Genomic DNA, 14,363 nt, shown 5'->3' with positions numbered 1-14,363 from the left:
CATGACCTTGTCATTGCTAATACTCTACCATTCGAGCTCCAGGAACTCTAAGGTCTCAAACAAACAGAAAACACAGGTTGCTCCTGAAACAATAACATATTTTCTCATCAGCACTTGCAGCAGACAGCAGAATTCACGGAGGCGTAACACACAACAAAACAACACAATATAATGTAACAGATTCTCCACCCTAGCACACACTTGAAAGTTTGCCATCAACACTAAACGTTGAATACAGGAGCACTAATCAGCAACTGAGAAACATAATGTGGAGGATAAGAAAGAACACATCAGTGATCACTATGTTAAATATACTAAAAGTAAAAGAACTTCACTGGTAAATTACACAACACAGTCACACCACTATATGATGAGAAGATAACATTTTCAATGTTGTTAAATAAGTAAAAATAAGTAAAGGGGAGGGATGTAACTGCAATAAATAAATAAGAGATGCCAAAGAAACTAAAGGCAAAGAAAAAACAGGTCTGCAAGCTCTGCAGTTGTAAATTTGACTTATGTTTTAATGTCACTTAAAACCATTAAACATTACATTTAACAGGTAAGTCGTTTTTGAGTGTTTTTTGAATTATTCATATTTATAACAATATATATTAATCAGTTTCATAAGTATACACTGTATGAGTGAACATTAACTACAGATTTGTAGTATTATTAAATGCAATGAAGTTATACATGCTAATAATAAAATTAAAAACCTGCATAAAAACCTACAGGACAAACTGTGTCTTTGAACCATCAATATAACTTTACAAATTATATTTACAACTATTTGTACAACTTGGAATAAAGAATTGGATGGCTACTTTGTACTATTGACAAACAGAATCATTTCTGTAGTGTAGAGGCTCCTAACCATGAGGCCGGGGCCCACTATAGCTAATTTTCAATGGGGGCACAGTTGTTGTTGTACAGTATTTAAATTTATGTCCAAATCAGCTTTACATGCTATTACATGGCAGATACAAATTCAAAATTCAACAATATAATACAATAAATATAAGTATAATAAATACAAATATTTAAAAGAAATGCATAGAAAAAAAAAACATTAGTGAGGAAAAAAAGACAAAAAAATTCTGTATATGCAACTCTATAAAAGATACTTTGAAAGTACTAGTGTTGTGATAAAATCTGTATAAGTGTCCATCAATTCAAAATTCAACAATATAATACAATAAATATAAGTATAATAAATACAAATATTTAAAAGAAATGCATAGAAAAAAAAACATTAGTGAGGAAAAAAAGACAAAAAAATTCTGTATATGCAACTCTATAAAAGATACTTTGAAAGTACTAGTGTTGTGATAAAATCTGTATAAGTGTCCATTTTACAAAATAGATCCATCAAAGTCTGCCCTGATAAAAATGGTTGCTTCATGAAATTACAATTTGGGCAAAAAACATATGTTTTACAGACAAGTTACAAAAACTGCTACAAAACTGACAATTTGGTATTTCTTCACTCTTCAGTAAATGCCATGATAGTATCCAATAGGGCCACAGTATGATTATTGTCGTTGTCATTACATTAAAATAATCTTACTTAATTAGGGAGATAAAAAAAACACAACAACAACTTTTCTCAGAAATCTAAATGGAGGAAATATCTTATATAGGTGAACTTCGAATATTGTGTTGGACAATGGGGGCCCCTCAAGTCAACAATGCTGAGAACCACTGCTGTAGAATGCGCAATGACCTTTAAAAAGGTTAATAATAAGACTCTGTCTTTGTTTTAAAAATATACAAGGTACAGTCATATGTGCCACACTATGCTTTGGGATCAGTAAATGAACTAAAAAATGTGATAAACTGTTATAGGTGTGTGTGACTGTGAACCAATAGAAACATCCATTATTTAATCTGGGGTGCTGGCAAAGAGTAAATGTAAAAGTATTAATATTGCTGTAATGCATCAGGGACGTTGAGACCCCAGAAATATAATTGTCCTTCACTGCAGCTTCCATCAAACATTGCCAGATAATAATAATAAATAACCAGTTAGCAAATCACTTTCAGTTTTAAATGTAACTTTAATTGGATGTAAATTTAATATTGCCTATATTGATGCTAATCACTCATCACAATTTACCCATAATCCTAAAATGTAACACACTTACATAAACATGTACTTCGGACTCCCAGCACTTTCCACAATGCCAATGTAAAAATGCAACTACTGTAACACATAAACACAGGTGCTTTCCAAAGTCAAGGTAGTCCCTCCAGACCTTACATCAGCCACGTAAACAAACACAGAAGACTGGTTCCTTCCAAAGCCCCAAACAAAACAAACAAAAAAAGCTCTCTAAACTACAAATAAGCACATATCAACAGAAGCACAATGCAGAACAGCATCAGAGAGTATATTGCTTTAAGCTGTCTGTCCGTTATAGTATTGCTGAGATTCTCACTCTTTTGAAAAAGATGCAACCTCTCTCTCGTTTTTGTAATGGCTGTTTTAATAATACGACAGTGCGGGTATAACTATCAGAGCATATTTCTGAATACCGATGAGCCACCACATAAAATCTATTATTCCATCCTCTAGTTTGCATAGGGCATTAAATAGATCAGTATCTTTACAGCAAAATGGTATCATAACATCTGACAAAGAGCATCCTGCATATGCATGCTGTTTTAGATGTAATGGCGCCATGCATCATATTGACAGTGTGGTACCCAGCTGGGTAACGTTAGAGGCAGACGACCCCCCGCGACGCAACTCCATCCCTGCTGATGCTGATTTCATTTGCGCGTGATGCTCTAAACAGATACAGTTCAACTCACCTGTCAATGAAAATATGCCACTGTCCTCGTCCCCGCTGTTGAGATGCACGCGCCGGGCAACGCGAAGCTTATGTCGCTGTACTGCAGCACGACCTTAAGGACACACACAATCCAATTTGAAAGGATTCACTCGCATCCACTGGGCAATCTAAGCCTATTTGAGTTATTCCGCTCAGCACACGGCCGTCGTTTGAGCAGGTATGATGAGAAACAGTGAGGGCTGTCCTGTCTGAAGAGACGATGCTATCGGATGCTGGAGGTGCGGGTCATTTGCCAACAGCTGGGCATCGACAACAGGGAGTGTTCTACCCATACCGTTTGATGGACAGATGATTTGACCAATCGCGTGGCGTCTGGGCGGACGCCAGGTTCCGCCCTCATAATTGAATGACCAATCATTAATTAGGCCAATACCGTCCGCGCATATGTCGCCCTGGTTTGTTTAGCCTATACGCAGCGTTGGAAATGTAGATGTAATGGCGCCATGCATCATATTGACAGTGTGGTACCCAGCTGGGTAACGTTAGAGGCAGACGACCCCCCGCGACGCAACTCCATCCCTGCTGATGCTGATTTCATTTGCGCGTGATGCTCTAAACAGATACAGTTCAACTCACCTGTCAATGAAAATATGCCACTGTCCTCGTCCCCGCTGTTGAGATGCACGCGTCGGGCAACGCGAAGCTTATGTCGCTGTACTGCAGCACGACCTTAAGGACACACACAATCCAATTTGAAAGGATTCACTCGCATCCACTGGGCAATCCAAGCCTATTTGAGTTATTCCGCTCAGCACACGGCCGTCGTTTGAGCAGGTATGATGAGAAACAGTGAGGGCTGTCCTGTCTGAAGAGACGATGCTATCGGATGCTGGAGATGCGGGTCATTTGCCAACAGCTGGGCATCGACATCAGGGAGTGTTCTACCCATACCGTTTGATGGACAGATGATTTGACCAATCGCGTGGCGTCTGGGCGGACGCCAGGTTCCGCCCTCATAATTGAATGACCAATCATTAATTAGGCCAATACTGTCCGCGCATATGTCGCCCTGGTTTGTTTAGCCTATACGCAGCGTTGGAAATGTGTGAGGAAAGGGGTGCAGGGGTAACAGGTTTTTTTTTTATTTTGATATTCCTTTTGAAGAAATGTAGTGTTCATTTTTCGTTTTTGAAGAAACTGAGGTCTTTTTATTATTATTTTAAAAAGATTTTGTTGTAAGACGTTTTGCTATTATTATTTATTGCGTATATTTATATAATTTGTTGGCTGATTTTAGGCCTATGATAATTTAGCAGAGAGTGGCATGTATTTCGTATATGTATTAGCACAAATAAAGCTTATAATTCAGTGTTCATAGATAGGCTACTATTATATTTTTATACTAATTTCAGCCAGTCAGTTATTTATACAAGTAACCAATTTTTTCATGGTTATCGTTTTCGTTAACTATAATGATCCTTTGTTTTGTGATGCTACAACCCTCCTATATGTAAATATATTGACATTTTGTTTAATTTTTGTATGTGATAATGAATACAGTTAGGGCACTGCTTTTCACTTGAACTGCATATTTATTTTCAGGTAAAGCAAAAAATTGTAATGATTTTTCATCTACTGTATAAAAAGTGACACACATTCAGACTTTGATTTAGGTCTATGGTCCTGCTTGAAAAGTCACGATAAAGCAGTTTATAGGACATGGTATTATTTGTTACTGGTCCAAAATGGTTTGCCAGCTCTAACCAGCTTGATCAAAGTCCACCAGGTCAATGTTGGCCCCACCAGCTGCTAGTCCATCTGACAAATCATCATCTAGATCTAGATCCCATTTCAGTTCCATCATGATACATTTTTGATTGATATATTTAGATGGGTCATTAATAATGTATTGATTATTATTATTCATTTGCAAAATAAATAAAATGTATTTCAATAATTTAAAAAAAGAAAACTTTGAAATAAAGATGAATTAAAAAAATATAAATAAGGATGTTTATTCAAAATCAATATGCACAGGTCCTGCTCAAGGGCTTATAAAATATAAACTGTAGCTGCAATACCTCTGCATATTACTGCTATTTTAATTGACAGTAATTCATTTGCTGTACATGTGCTCCATCTAGTGGACATCCGCATTAATGTACAAACAAATACACATTTCAATACATATTTTGTAAGCGTGAATGAGTAAAAGATATCCAGACATTTTGCCAAATCAGCATCTTTATTGTACAAACAAATGCATTTTGTATCTATTGACATTTCTTTGTATCATAAAAAAGCAATATACAAGCTTTAAGAACGAAAATAAAAAGCAGCACAGAATGATTATGAGTAAAATATATAATTTGAATAAATATAATTTTATATTTCATGCTATAAAATAAAATTCATAAATGGCGAGTTAATTGTTGCAGCGTCAGCTAGCTGCATGTACTTCATAGTTGTATAAAACAGTAGATTTCTGAGGTTCACAGTTGGGTTGTGAGGTTGTATGTATATGGAAGACAGAAGGTTGGACAGAATGCTACTTATACGATAAGACCTAAAGATCTGCTTTCCTCTGCGGTGAAACTCCCATGCATTCGGGAAGAGCAAGAACGGAAACATTTAGGTGCGTCTTACCACACCTATGAGGCAGACTGTTTTGGGAACCAATGACTGAGGAATTGTTTCCCCACCTGAAGTAAAAGTGCAAGCTTAGTTTTGGACGCATAAAGATCATTGCGCATCCAAAATGGCATTTTCTGAATACTAGTAAACCCTGAGTTCTACTTTTTACTATGTCCCAAATACATGAGAGAACAAGAGTCTGACTGAGCTTGCATTAAAGGAATAGTCATCCAGAAATGAAAGTTTGATGAAAATGTACTCAACCTCAGGCCATCGAAGAGGTAGAGGAGTTAACTTTATCAGAACACATTTATAGATATGTCGCATTACCACATTTGCTCACCAAGTGGATCCTCTGCACTGAATGGGTGCCGTCAGAATGAGAGTCCAAACAAAAACAATAAACACAATAACCCACAAGTAATCCCCATGACTCCAGTCCATCAATTAATGTCTTCTGAAGTGAAAATCTGCATGTTTTTAACTTCAAACCGTAGCTTCCAACTAAAATACAAGTCCTTGATCCATAGCATTGCTTTCTCCAGTGAAAAAGTCGTCTTGGCTGAATCAGGAGAGAAATATGCAACGATCAAACAACGTTTATAAGCCAAAACAGTTATAAACAAATATGTTGGTGGATTTTGATGTGAGAGGACAAAAGATGATGGATTTTTTCACTGGAGGAAGACTTATTCTGAATTATGGACTGGTATTTTGACCAGACGCAACAATTTAAAATTAAAACGGCTTAACGATGGCTTTGTTTGTTTCAAACACACAGCTTTTCACTTCATAAGATGTTAATTGATACAAGTGCGAGTCGTGTGGATTACTTGTGGATTGTGATGTTTTTATCAGCTGTTTGAACTATTATTCTGACGGCACCCATTCACTCCATTCATTGCTGAGCAAGTGATCCAATGCTAAATTTCTTCAAATATGTTACATCTCGGATTGCCTTAGTATATTTTCAGCATATTTTCATTTTTGGGTGAACTATTCTTTTAATAATTCTGATTGGCCTGTTATATCTGCAATCTCGAAGCATGAAGAAAGAAGATCTTTAGCGTACACCATAGCGGCAGGTTACATCTCTCAAAGATCCCTTTCTTATTTGATACAGATAAAAAAAAAAAAAGATGCATCTTTTCACCAGTGACACTGAGGTGGCAGGTCGATGAAGTACAAACAGAATGTGGACTGTGGTGACCACAAAAACAAGAAGCCACTCTGTAGAAGCATATTTGCCCAACCTGTCCAATTTTTCACATAAAAGTATATCTTAAAACATGAGAAAAAAATCCTCTCCTTGCCATAAATGACCTCAGCTCCCTGACATCCCGAATGCATTCATTTTGAGACACAATTCTCCTGCAATCTGAGAGGCAGCCAGACTCCAAAGAAAGAAAGAAAAAAAAACGGCTCTTAAAAAGGTTATTGCTTTTGCATATTACACAGTGGAGACATGTTGGAAGTGGAGAACCAATGGAAGACTTCAAGATTTTCTTTTCTTCAATATCTCTAGGTTTAGCTCAGTGTTCATTAACTACCTGAAGTAAGTCAACAGTTAAAAAGGACGAGCTGCACAATCAAAAAGTAGTCCAACAGCCTTTCCTGTAAACACTTCTTTTTTGACTATTGTGCATGGCACAAACTGAACTGGTTTTATATGAACAAAGCGAGTGAAATGGACCATGAGTATCTAGGTCAGTTGGCGGAGCATGACTCTTATTAGTACAGTTCATTAAATCATTTACAAGTGTATGTTAACCCCATATCACCGATTTAACATTTTTTTTGCTTATACATTATAAAAACCAAAAAGAAACCTGACCAGTCGTAAAGCACCATTAAAGGGGAAAAACATCCCAAGCGATAAAATATTTGAGGCCTTATGAGTCCCATAAGTTGGGAGCATTACATGGTCAATTAAACCCTTGTGGAATACATTATTATTTAAAAAGAAAATCATTAAGTGCATGCCAGATGAAATATCACATAAGAGATATAGCTATAAATGAAAATCACTTTCAAGTTTTAAGACAAAAACAAAAAGTAATCTGTAGTTTCGTATTACAACGCGGAGGGCACCATGCAATTCTACTTGAACAATAAGTGGGCCGGCATGCATATTTCCCCCCAGACCAAACAATATACATAATACAGCGATCTGCTAACCTGAAAGCATCATCATTCTGATGAGATTATAGCCAAGCATAAATCAACTAACTTTTTTAAACTTATTTTTTAAGAGGAAGCTTCTGTACCATGAAGCTGTTTGATTGTCCCATTTTATTATTTCAGCATATTCACTTTCTGTCGAAACTGCATAATGATTCTGACGTCAAAATCTCTGTCGCTTCAATGCATATCGATCCCCTACAAATGGGATGTTCCCCATATAAACAAAAAGAATGATACAGAATAAAACAAATGCAACTATACAGACAGAACCCTTACTGCATGTCTCAATTACAATATAACAGGCATATTTCCTTTTGCATTTTACCATTAGTTCAATATTTTTACAAAAGACCAGGCTGATACATTGATACATCCAAAAATAACAAACATTTCTGCCTTCTTTGAAGGAACCCCTCATCTCGTTCCCATAATCTTGCATGGCAACACAAAAAAAATAAAAAATTAAATAAAAAAAACCTGCGGTGTGATTCACATACACTTCAATTCAAAAGTTTGGGGTCAGTAAGATTTTTTAAAATGTTTTTAAAAGTCTCACAGCAAAACAGTAATATTGTGAAATATTCTTATAATTTAAAATAAATATTTAAATTTATTTCTGTGATGGCAAAGCTGAATTTTTAGCAGCCGTTACTCCAGTCTTAAGTGCCACATGACCTGAAACATTTCTTCTTATTAATGTTGAAAACATTCATGTTTTGCTGCTCAGGATTTTTATGGAAACCATATTTTTCTTTGATGAATAGACAGTTTAAAAGAACAACATTTATTTGAAATAAAAATCTTTTTTTACATTATAAATGTCTTTAGTATCACTTTTGATAAATTGAATGCATCATTTCTGAATAAAAATATAAATTTCTTTAAAAAAAATCTTGCTGACCTCAAACAGTAGTGAAGCCTATGTTTCACATCAAGGCACCGGTTCAATCAACTTCTTGACAAATAATAAAAAAAAAAATCAGTGTTTGTATCATCACTCTTTAAAGACCACAGAACAACATCCACAATCTGTTCATCAAATACTAAAGCTTACAGCTTCATTCATTGTAAAACAGTATCTCAACAAAACCTACCTAACACCAATGTGTGAAATAAATGACAGCCAATGCTATAAAATCCCGACAGGTGTTAGAGCCAGCATGAGGCTGGGAAATGAGACGGAGAAGATCTACTGACAACTCTAAAACAGATTCATTTGTTCCAGGGCTTGGTTTTGGTCTCTCTTTTGTCCGCTGTGCAACATGCTACACAAACCCTTTACAATTTTTGGTTTGCTCTTTGGTTAGTGGCCAAAGTCATGTTCATATTATCTAAGATAAACTGGAACATTACGATAAAGGAACAGGGCAAATCTAAACATGTTCAGGGAACAAAGCAGTCCGGCTTACAATGTTTCAAATGGCATACATGGCATCTCATGTCACAGAACGACACCAAACATGCTGTCAGTAGTACACGGTGTTCTGCATTCAGAGTTTTGGCTCTTGATAACTGTAGTTATCACATTGGCTCATTGTTTAAAACTGACACGAACTGATTCAAAGCTCAAGAGCCCGTAAAAAAAAAGAAATAGAAAAAAAGTATAAGGTTCATTCTGCCAGTAATACAAGCACATGAAGAGATTTTAATGGCACAAATATAGTTCAGCATTCTAAAATGTGCACTTTGAGTGAAACTGATTTTAAAGAAAGAGAGAGAGAAAGGGCAGAAGTCCTGAAGTTCCATTTGAAATCTCTAAATACTTTAACTGAGACAGTGATATAAATGCAGATTAAAAAAAAAATGTTATACGAGTAAACACCACAAAAGAAAAGTACACAAACTGAAAATGAAAACAGAACAGCACCATAATGTAAGTCACTGTGTATTTTAACTTATCGTACTTTCAGAAAACTTTTGTCCAAGGTGTGATACTGGATGCGGTTCACAGATTTAAGGAGTTGTCTTGGAAGGATAATACTGGAGTTTCTAAACAAAAGGGAATGCTGCTTACGCGAACTATCCTTGGCTAATGGTTGTTAAAGTTAACTTATGGAGGTGGTAAAGTAAATATCCAAATGATATGTCAGGCAAACTTGAAAGCACTTGAATCTTGTAAAAGCGAGGCATGTTTTAATCTGTCTGAGCATCAAGAACTATAAATCAAATATACTGCAGACAGTCAGGGAGGCAGATGCTCGACTATAGTGAGAACTATAAAATATGAGTCGACAATACGCCATTTTACTTGTTTTGCATCTTATGTAGCCACTTATATTACTCGTTAGAATGAATCAAATAAGACCGTGTGGTGATAAGAAATAATAAAATGTATCTACAATTGGCATGTGAGACAACAAGGAGTCTTATTCAATCACAGGTCAAGAAAAGACAAAAAAAAGTGAGGTATGACATTTTGCACCAGTTACATAATGAAAAAGGATGGGAAGAGATATTGTGGAGATAATAGGCATCCAGGGCTCTCTCTTCACAATACTAAATGTATAAAAGTGTCCACAACAGTGGTACTGACACTGCAGGTTTATCTTATTACTGCTCTATTGTAGTTTGAAACCCTATACTATACTTCCAGCATAAACTACACCTCCATACAATTTAACATGAACAAAAGCATACCGGCAGTAAGTGAATCTTCTTCAATTATACATTTCTGCATTGAAACACAATACGTTTTGGTCAAAGAGAGCTTCTTCTCACAGCTGTCTGTTCCACACAAGTTTTTTGAAAAAAAAAAAAAAACTAAAGTTCTTTCGAGCCAGCTGAACACAAGAAGAGCTGTTTGAAATTTTAACCACTGATTGAGCGTGTACATTAATGCTATAAATATTTCACCGAGATGTTTATTTCCCCCTTCTTCCCATGGCGGTATGGCCCTAAGGCAATTTTCATAACTTGCATCTACAAATATATTAATATATAATTTAAACTTTAATTTCAAAGGCACACCGTCCCCACTGGTGTTTGGAAAAACTCAAACCATAAAAAACATTGTTTTTCTGAATTAAAAGCTAGATTTTGAGACAGAAAGAAAGAAAGAAAGAAAGAAAGAAAGAAAGAAAGAAAGAAAGAAAGAACGAACTTTTGCACGAAAGCAAGTCAAAAATTTGACTAAACATTTCTTAACTCAATAATATTGTTGACTCTGCTGCTACTCTAGCACTAAACTGTGATTATACTGTTGATATTATACCTGAAACCAAATGGATGATATTACAGAAAGTGTGCAGAGTGACAGACTGTGATTTTATGAAAAATATGGCATTTAAAAAAAAAATAAATAAATAAAAATAATTAAAAAAAAGGGGAGGAAGATCCTGGATCCTGAAAATACGCCACAGGTAAACCTTGTACTAACAATATTCTCATAGATACACAACATGGCTGCTAAAGAAAAATGAACAAGATTAATCCAGAATTCATACAATCACTAAGGAATATTTCACTGAAGTATCAAGCCTGGGTAGAGTGGAGATGTTTTGTTGAGGGGTTTCACCGCAACATTCATTCAAACCCTATGAAAACAAAACAAATGTGACTACTGAGAGAAGCTTCTTCCCCTCCGTTCAGGTTCTTTGCTATGAGGTAAAACCTGGCTGGAGTTGACGACAAGCTACAAATACTGTCCATTATGAGTATATGTTGAGGTTGTATAATGAGGTATGTGTCACAAAAAGAGCCTTGCACTGGCAGATAAACCATTCCTCGTGAGTGAGTGAGTGACCTACTACAGGCCACATGTGCAAAAACAGGTCAGGTAAAAGCGTGATATGACAAGCATCTCATCTGAGCTTTCACATTATTCATTATTGCAACATGCCTATATTACTCTGTAAATATGTTGAAAAACATGGAAATATATATATATAGATATATATAAAAAACTTGATAAAACTCTTAGGAGGCCTTGATTACAGAGACCTCCTCTCCGATTATTTAATTCCCCGATTATAGGACTCCTTCCCTTTGAAAAACTCCTTAAAAACTTTCTCTCGATCTTTGTCCTGTGTAGAACTTCCACAAAAATGGACAAGTAGAAAATGCGCAAGGCAGGTTATTTCTTGTCGTTCTTTAAAAACAGCTGGGCTTAATCACGAAATGAGTAACCCTTTATGGTTCCTTATTAGATAAGGAGGACAAACAACCAAATAAATGGAAAACTTTATTCTCAGTATCCACGCAGGGGTTTGGATGCAGGGGTTTCTTCCGGACTACACTTGCCACTTTCTTCGCTGGGGGTTTTCGTTGACAAATCATCGGGATAAGTTGCTCCGCAAGCTGCTTCGCCCTCGGAGGCATCCTCTTGCTCCGCTCTCTGGCCATCTGGTGCCTCTCCCAGCAAGTCAGTGTGATTGTTAACTTCTGTGCCAGAGGTCATGTGCTTCTTGCGCAAATGCTGGTTGAGTGTGCCTTGGAAGGGAAAGCATTTGCCGCAGATCTGGCAGTGGAAGGGTTTGTTGTCCGTGTGGCCACGGATGTGGTACTCCAGCTGGTCTTTGCGGGTGTACTTCTTGCCGCAGAACTTGCAGACGAAGGGCGTGATGCCCATGTGCAGACGCATGTGACGGTCCAGGCTGCCCTTTTGGTTGAAGGACTTGCCGCAGTAGATGCAGATGAGGCGTTCGTTGCAGGGGTTCCACTGTCCACGGAAACTCCGCTCCCTTACATCGTTCTCGAAGGTAGTTGCCGTTGCAGGTGGATCTCCTTCTGCAGTACCAGGCTTGACCAGAGTTAGCAAATCTGCTGGAAGAGGCACGGGACGTTTTGGTCGGGCACGACCACCCCGGACGCTGCTGAGCAAGGAGCGAGATGGGCTAGAGGAACTCAGGCTGACGAAACAGGAGGAAGGTAGTGCAGAGTAAGTGTATCCAGCAGAGGAAAGCACAGGCCCGTATGATCCCACGCTGACAGCCAACACCTGTTCACCGTCCACCAGCTCTGTATGGTAGCCATCATCACCGGCCGACGAGCTATCGGAGTAGTTGGGCCGGTCCGTTTTCTCCAGCTTGATATGGACATCGGTTACCTGTCCATCCTTGCCGATGAGGTCTACTTGTTCGGACTCAACCTCCATGGACACCTCCTGCTCAGATATGCCGTCGCTACTCCCTCGGTCTGACTGACCCTCTTCTGCCGCTCCCTTACCTGAGCTTCGCCCCTCCCCGCAATGATTCTGACGAGAATAGTAGGGTGCTGAAATCTGGGTGGGGTTTACAAAGATATCTCTGTCTTTCACACCGTTGCGGCCAGCCCTTGAGGTGGTGCAATCGTTATCTGGATCGATCCCAGCAGACACAGGGACGCTGATCTTAGAGTGAATACCCTCAAGAATCTGTGTGCATTTGTCAATCACAGCCTGCATTTGTAGGAAGCTGGCAGCCGTGAGGAAGCTGATGACATCACGTAGGCGCAATGACATTCGGCCAGTGTAGCAAAAGGCGAGCAGCTGCTCAAACACCTCGGGGCTCTTGATTACGGAGATGGTGAGGCCACTCATCGTGCCTAGTGCTGAATGATCGCGGAAGTACGGCGAACTGGCGGCTAAGACGGCCTTGTGGGCTCGGAATGGCTGGCCCTGAATGTGCACAATGATGTCGCACAGCTTGCCCTGGAGACGGAGCTCATTGAGCTGGTTCAGGACGGTATTGCTGAACTCAGGTACATCGAACTCTATGAGGCTACCACAGTCCTCCATGACTCACTGACGTCTCTCCTGGTTTGTAGAGAACCTGAGAAAATAAAAAATTAAAATGTGTGAGGAAACACATTCATAGGTATTAAAGGTACTCTAAATGAAAAGTAGAGTATATGTAAGCACAGATGGAAATTGCTGTTTTTTTATCACCATATCTACAGAATTCTACACTCTTAAGTCGGGCTCAAAAAATTAATCCCAGAATTCCCCCTTTCGAGAATTGGAGAGAAAATCTTGTTGAGGACATTGGTCGGTTCCAATGTTCAGCGTGGATTATCTTGTAATGCGAGACGTTTACAGATCGAATCTTGCACCTACCTATCGGCTCGCACACAAATCAGCCCCGATCATATAAAACATGTCTGATGTAGGGCTGCACGATTAATTGAATGCGATTGTCATGCACATTTTGATAGTAATGCCGGTTCTGTAATCAGCAGGAAATCATCATCATGGAGCAGAATTTACTACACAGTTCACAGTTCGCAGTAGTTCACTGACAAGTTACGCAAAATAGTCGCAGAGACGATTTTATTACGCGATTATGAAATTGAAGAAATCGTTCGCGATAATGACAGCTGTTTGCATAGCTTCTCAGTGAACTACGGCTCTGTGAAGTAAATGCTGCTCCATCTGAAAGCATGTGAAAATACCACAATTAATAACATATTTTTGCTCCTAACTCACTTCATAACGTCAGTCGAGTGTTTGATATAAATCCTTCTGTGAGATAATGTGGCTTCTTACACAGAATAAGGCACGCAACATATTTCATAGTATTTAAGCAGTGATAAAGGCATTGCATTATAAATATACTTTATTTTAATGAAAATTATAATAATAATAATAATAACTCAGATAAACCGTATATTGCCGTAGTCGTGTGTTTCTTAGTCACGTTGAATCAATGAAAGCAGTTGAATCTTCTGTTTATTCAGCTGCAGCGATAAGCATTTTCTGGGTTTCTTCTGCGAGGCGTATTTGGAGTTTCAGCGTGAGAGCGCCCTCTGGCCTTTGGATGGAGATTTACTGCT

At 38.0% G+C, this 14,363-nt stretch overlaps 1 protein-coding gene across 3 annotated transcripts in view; it reads right to left on the bottom strand.

Moving 5' to 3' along the window:
• Positions 1-11,493: 11,493 nt before the first annotated feature.
• The window catches only part of LOC107550586 (zinc finger and BTB domain-containing protein 34-like), a 16,633-nt gene continuing 13,763 nt past the window's right edge, over positions 11,494-14,363 (bottom strand). For all 3 annotated transcript variants that reach the window (XM_016231888.1, XM_016231887.1, XM_016231890.1), the window contains one exon: positions 11,494-13,363. In XM_016231888.1, the coding sequence (XP_016087374.1) occupies positions 11,803-13,329 (1,527 nt within the window). In that variant the 5' untranslated portion in view covers positions 13,330-13,363 and the 3' untranslated portion in view covers positions 11,494-11,802. The remainder of the gene's footprint in view (positions 13,364-14,363) is intronic.

Source organism: Sinocyclocheilus grahami, unplaced genomic scaffold, assembly GCF_001515645.1.
Source record: "Sinocyclocheilus grahami isolate Dianchi unplaced genomic scaffold, SAMN03320097.WGS_v1.1 scaffold401.1, whole genome shotgun sequence".
NCBI lineage: Eukaryota > Metazoa > Chordata > Actinopteri > Cypriniformes > Cyprinidae > Sinocyclocheilus > Sinocyclocheilus grahami.
The sequence above is the reverse complement of the archived record's forward strand: the minus strand, read 5'-3'. Positions and strand labels throughout refer to the sequence as shown.